This window comes from Ostrea edulis, chromosome 8 (genome assembly GCF_947568905.1).
Source record: "Ostrea edulis chromosome 8, xbOstEdul1.1, whole genome shotgun sequence".
NCBI classification, from domain to species: Eukaryota; Metazoa; Mollusca; class Bivalvia; order Ostreida; family Ostreidae; genus Ostrea; species Ostrea edulis.
This window is the reverse complement of record NC_079171.1, coordinates 74,675,034-74,682,112: the sequence shown is the minus strand read 5'-3', so window position 1 is coordinate 74,682,112 and position 7,079 is coordinate 74,675,034. Positions and strand designations below refer to the sequence as shown.

The following is a 7,079-nucleotide window of genomic DNA, read 5'->3' as shown; positions in this document are numbered from 1 at the left end:
GCTTAAAAGTTATTATAATTTTCAATGGCTTCTTTCTGTGAGTATGTAAATGTATATCTATGTGTTTATATGTAAATTATTATGCTGTAATATCACGGGTATATATTATTTTTAAAATCAATTAGTATAGCCATTAATCTAGTCATTAATTTAGTCTATGTCATACTGATTTGTATAGCCATTAATCTAGTCATTAATTTAGTCTATGTCATACTAATCTGTTATATGTACTAACTCACTAACCTTTTTTAACTTTTTTATTTTATTTCGATATACATCTTTAGTTTACATACATAATACATACTATCGAATAAGAGTTGGGGAGCCATGTGGTGCTAGAAGCTGAATCTGGCTACAAAAACATGGTACAGGGTATGAGGTATAGCACCTGATGACGACCTCAAAATTCTTGCCTAATGACGATATCAAAATTGTTTTATGGCATAATTTATGATTAATAACTAATAACTAATAGCACTCTTTTATGAACATTTTCTTTGGCGACCCTAACCTATTTTTTTCTGTATATATTATAGTTATTTCATATGTGTATACATACCTACATCCCTATTACTATTACCTGTTACTAATATTACTAATTATTACCTTCTATCTAAATCCAAATCAAAATAAATATGAACTATTCTGTTATTTAAAAAAAAAGTATAATATATTAAACATAGATTATTATTAAAATTATTAAATAAATCAAATCAAATAAAAATTATTATATTAAATTTTCTTGATCAATTTTATTACTCATTTATAAGTTACTTCTTTAATTCATTATGATTTATGACATATGACCACATGTATGTGTCCGGCCATCAAAAGACAGTACCACAGTCATTAGACGTGTTGGTACACGATGGTCCTTATTTAGTTATATTTATTTATTTTTAAACTATGGGACAACCCATACGTCCCATATGGAGCATATGTATGTTACTACAACACACTTCAAGTTCACTATGTTGGTGCATTTGGGAGGTGTTGGAGGGTGAAGCTGGATCGCAATGAGATGGCTAGTATTATGGCAGATAATACAGTCACCATTCGGTTAACGATATATAGTTAACCAATCCTACGAATATCAAACAAACGCAAATGCCACAACAAGTATGTATTATGGTACTTTGTACCAGCTTTAACTCGTTATCCGAAAGAAATGCCTTAAGCAGTTGCAATCTTCGGCAATCCGTTGAAGTGAGGAAGTCGTTGACGTCCTGGTCACCATTCCGTAGTTGTTGATCATAATACATCAAAATGGCACATGCTTGTTCTCCATCCCTTCCCACTCGCCCTGTTTTCTGGACAAAGTCTATTAAACACTTAGGAGGTCCATATATTATAACATTGTGACATGCATAAACATTTACACCCATTCCCAGTGCACTGGTAGCAACAGTAATGCGCAAAACACTGTCCTTAGTCAATTTTTCAAGGGTTTTCTTTTTCTAATTTTCTGTTGTTTCAGAATGAAACATATCTACCATGTGTTCAATGTTAGTAACATCTGATAGTTCAGACACTATGAAGTTGTACACACACCCAACATCTCTTATTGAGTTGCAATAAAATAATGTCCGCGGGAACTCCTCTTTTAAATCACGAAATGAGTCCAAAATCCACAACAAAGAACTTTCAATGTTCGGGTCCACTTTCTTCACAATATACTTGCTGTTTTCTATATTTGGGGAAACTGTAATGTTCGTGTAGTCCTTCAGTCCCAAAACTTCTATCACTCTCTTTTTAATTGTTTTTGTGCAAGTCACGCTTAGTGCTAATAATGATGCCTCAGGAAAGTACGATCGGATCTCTCCAACACGCCGGAACCACTTTCGGAACACTTTATCCTCCTTATCTGCTTCTAGACCACCCCTAAATTTGATAATAAAGGTTATGAATAAGAACCTAAATTAAAACCATTTAAACAAGTTTTAAAAAATGTAACTACCGATATTCCTTCCACTTTTTCACAAAATGTGTTGAAGTACACCAATTAACAGTTTGTAAAGCTGGCTATTTTTTTTTCCTGCTCTAAATTCAAGACATCCAGGTATGTCTATAAAAATCAACAAAATGTGAGAGTTTAGATAATTATAGTTTAGGGGATTTACAATGCTGATAGTTGGTTATATAATATGATTACATATTTTGCATAAAGACCTTAGGCACCTTTGGAGCAAAACATTGTGTCAATAATGTGTGAGCAACTTGTTTGTCAATAAAAACAATAACATCAATATATTGATGAAAAAATAGCACTGACAGTATACAATATCTCATTTGAGTTATTAACTCATATGTTGTTTAAAAAAGCTGTCATAAATGTAAAATACATGAATAGGAAGATATTACCATGTGATAACTGTGTGGAATCCATCTACTACGATAACGGTTTCATTAAGTCTTTGTATTGTTGATCTCCATTGGCCGTCTCCAGCTAATGACTCGGGAGATGAATGGATGATGTCTACTTTTCCTGCCTCTATCAATTCATCGGTCTCCTTGTCTGTGCCTGGAGCATTCAAGAGTGAATGTGCTTATCAATTCTTAACATTTCCAACACAATATTTAAAGAATAAAATGATAACTATAAATGAACCAGCTCAACAGTGAACTTGGAATAAAATCGTGGCGGTGCAGTGCAACATATAGTGGGTAACACATTTCAAGCAATGATTTCTTATCTGTTGTGAACGGTCTACTGCTTGTCAGAATAATCTATATATATGATGCCTATCCATCATTATTTAGATGATCCTCAGTGAACTTCGATTTATGACCGACCATGCGATCCAGTTTCAATTAAATTATATAAATATAAACGAATAAATATATGCATGCCTTTAAAAAGCAGCAGTTACTAATCCTATAGAAGTTAATTTTCTGACTTGGTCTTGCATCAGAGACACCAGAGGACAACAAACAATTACTTTCCCGAAGCTATCATCACGGAGTAAAGCTCTCTTCACTGGTAAATACGCTTGAAATGGGAGCGATTTCCCAAAACCTGTTGGGAACACGGCGACACAGTCCTTTTTATCAAACATGCAGTCCAGAATCACCCGTTGTTCATCCTTTAAACACTTTACACCAAATTGTTTCAAAACTTATTCCACTACTTGTTCAATGTCTGTCATTTTTGTTTATACGCCGCGCTTCATTTAAAACGCGTTATCTGATTGGATCAAATTATGATGCAATATGCAAATACAAAGTTCACCAGAACATGATATCTTATGGAGAGTTATCATATTCTATATATATGTAATAATAATATAGGTCTGTACTAGAGTCAAATTGCTTGACATATTTATTGAACACCTTTCTTGCACACATGTACATGTGTAATTAATTTGATCAACGTTTTTATTTGCATTGATCAATAAAAATCAATTTAACAATTTTAATACTTACTTACATTACTTTAAGAATTGAACAACACTTAAGAGTTGTCCGTGGTCAATATCAATTCATTTGGATTTGAGGCAAATGTATATTCATTTACTGAATCACCATTTAATTACATTGCTTGCATAAATCATGAAATATTACTCAGTGGGCTTGCTTATTGGAACAGTGTTTTGGAATGTAAACTTACACATAAAAAGATAGTGCAAAGAAATGAACAAAATGCATTTTTAATTCAACAAACTCAACGAAGAAGTGATTTCTTAAATTTAAGGAGTAAATTTTTAGAAATGAAACTTCCCAATGAAAGTAATTTTAACATTTCATCTTGAATTTAAATGACATGTGGGTACTGCAGGGGGCACAGTTATTCCGTTTGAATAACGTAACTGGTAAATATATATGTGTAGTTCTCATCATGTGACGCGAAAAAAAAAATGTTGCATAACATGAACTCCTAAGATTCGCACATTTGTATAATGAGGTACGTCGAAACGTAGACATGACGTCACACAACGTCTATCCACATTGCACTTTGTTACACATTAACTCTAATGGTGCACTGGATTTTGGAGCTGGGATACCACAAGATTGGCATAATAATTTCCTAAAGTTTACAATGTTAATCTAATATGTGATTATACACAATTTAAATAACACATGGCGCAGTTTTTAAAATATTATGCTTTCAAATTTTCAGTTGCGTGCTTTCCACAAGTTCATGATGCGTTCATGGTCAATATGACTGGATTGTCGCATGCTGAAATTCGTTGGTTCATGAATGGAACATTTCTATTTTGTCAATCATTTAGATATAGGAATGTTCTTGGGAGTTGTCAGTTCTATTGACAAGGTCAGCAATAAATAGTGTGGCAATTCTAAATGCATTCAACCAGTATCTATGCAAATGGAACATACTGTTGTCTCGAGAAATTTTACAAGATTTCATTCACTGGGAGTAGGACTACACGTCCCAGACTTAAATCACACCTATATTCATTTCTCTTTGGGGCCCTTTATTTTATTACCAAATATATCTCTAGTGATACGAGGTATTACCACTTAGGTCACTGTACATAGTTGTTTTAACGTCACCATAATCACAATAATTATTAACATTCGGTGATTTTTCTAATTTTTTTTACATGGGTCCTATGGCTTCCGAAATTGGGAGAAATTGTCGAAATAAAAAAAAATTGTATAGTATGAGTTATGAGATTGATCACTGTTTGTTATATTCACCTTGCATAGTCCAAACATCAACAATTGTGCCCAACTTGTAGAACACAGTTAATTAAATCATCGCACGTACTTATTCATGAAGCTGTACGACATGTCGTGCATTATTTTATCTGTTTAGCAAAATTATTGAATTTAAATTGGTGTTTACAAAGAAACGTCATTCGACCATTTCAAATAACTGTCACTTGTTCAGTTCAGACTTTCAGATCATCAGTTGATTTATTTTTAGAATGTGTGTGTACCTATTATATCTACCATTCAAATAATTTCCTTTCTATTTTGCTTGCAAATGCTTTCAGGCATGTGATTATAAGGGGAAGTTAATAACTTGGAACATTAATTAATATGCTTTAAAGTAATTCTGCACAAAGATAGTACACGGACATCAGATCATACAGCTTTAATATTAGCGAAAAGGGTAAAGCCCATCACATTCCTTCCCCTTACAGTGCTAGTAACACACATGCTATGTATTTATTATATAATATTTGGAAATATTAGGATAAGCAAATAATAAAAATACGAGTGAAATGCAATTGCTAAAACAGTAAACCGACATACCATGCTTTATAGTTTAAATGTCTTCCTAATGCGGTGACACTTGAACAGGTCTCCTTTTTTGTCTGAGCCACTGGTATGAAACGGACCTTTTTATTTGGTTGTCGTATCGAACATCCTACACTCAGTCTTGTATGGACAAAGAAAATAAAAGTAAAACTGATAATATAACCTATTCAGGTTTAAGGACCATTATTTCAAATTCATTGGGGGTTTACAAAAATAAAGTGCTTCGTTTGCAACATTGGATGCTTCCAAAACGCATGTGTTCTCGCACATTATTGTGTTAAATCGTGATTCAACGAAATTAAATATTTCTAAAACAACAATAATGAAGGTTATGTTGTCAATTCATAATGTGCATACCTATCCCGTCTCAAATAATGCCATTGATGGCATAGAACTTGCATTTTTCCAGCTAAACACCTGTTCTTCCTCCAACTTGCCTTTCCATGATCAAGCTTTCGCACCACGCCGATCGCTGATAACGCATGTGCGGGTTTCTGTGATTCGTTTTGACTTTACTGAGAAAACGAGACGTGTGGTAACTAAATATGCGAACATTGGTTTTAATACAACTAGCTTAATACTTTGGTATTATAATATTCTTGCATAAAGATGAACACTGCAATATTTAAAAAAATAAATAAACGAAAACAAATGTATCAACATGTAGGCAGACTTCAGCTGCCTTCTCATTGTAACGTTACTGTACCATCTTTCCGCGGAATTTTCACCAAAGCAAATTCCATGTCTCACCTTAGCATACCCGCGTGGCGAGTAAGACCGCACTTATTGTAAAATTGTGTTAAGTTGTACGTATTACAAAGTTAGGTTACCTTTTCTGGTGGAAAGGGGGTGCTCATTCCTCTAAGGTACTTAATCTTACCGCTTGTATATCGAGGGTTCCATGTTTGCACAACTCTCAATTTTGTATTCCTAAAGGGACCTATGAAATTCATCATTGCTTGTAACCTTCATCATATCAAACTGGTAAAATAAGCAAATCTATAAGGTATGAAGTGATGCTAATAATCGATGATATGTTGATTTCATCGAGACAAATTACCACCAACATTAGAAATAAAACAATAAAAAATACACATGTACATCCTTTCAACATCTATAATATATTCTAAAATGCCAAACGGTTACGAAAAAGGAAATAGTCGTATTGAATGATCTTTCAGCTCCGCATGCAGACGACCAGGATTCAAATCCTGGTCGCGACAGACCTAAGTCGAGAAAACACGTAGAACAAGCTTCCTCGCAGGTCCCTCGGAATCAAGAGTGAATATCATGCCTCCTCTGAGATGACCCCAAAAACGGATGCCCCGTGACACAGTAGGTGTTGTATGCTAAAAAAAACTTCCACTGCTCGTTGGCCGTAAGCGCCAAACGTAGGCTTAAATTCAAAGCCCTTCATCGGTATCGGTGACGTCTCCATATGGGTTAAAATAATCGAGAGGGACAATAAACAATATACAGGGATGCTTACTCCTCCTAGGCACTTGACTCCACCTCTAGTGTGTCCAGGGGTCCCTGTTTGTCCAACTATCTATTTTGTATTGCTTATAGGAGTTATGAGATTGATCACTGATCGTTATCTTCACCTTGCGTACAATCAATCAATCAATCCAAAACTATTACTTTTTTTAAACACCACCCACACGTACCCCGACATTAAAATAAAACATGTTGGAATAGTTCCTGAGCGACAATATATTCGTATTCAGTGATCATGTATTCCAACAACATGTAGGAATTCCCACAGGCACATATCATGCTCCTTTGTTACATATCCAGCTGACATTTTTATATTCTTATCATACATAGTTTATTCAAAAGTTTCTACATGAGAA

At 34.1% G+C, this 7,079-nt stretch overlaps 1 protein-coding gene across 1 annotated transcript; it reads right to left on the bottom strand.

Annotated features, from left to right (window-relative positions):
• Positions 1–1,457: 1,457 nt before the first annotated feature.
• LOC130049791 (uncharacterized) lies at positions 1,458–5,969 on the bottom strand. Its single transcript, XM_056147801.1, has 3 exons — positions 5,933–5,969; positions 2,362–2,521; positions 1,458–1,881 (listed from the first exon to the last, which is right to left on the bottom strand). The coding sequence occupies exons 1-3, from the start codon at positions 5,967–5,969 to the stop codon at positions 1,458–1,460; spliced, it is 621 nt and encodes a 206-aa protein (XP_056003776.1).
• Positions 5,970–7,079: the final 1,110 nt, after the last annotated feature.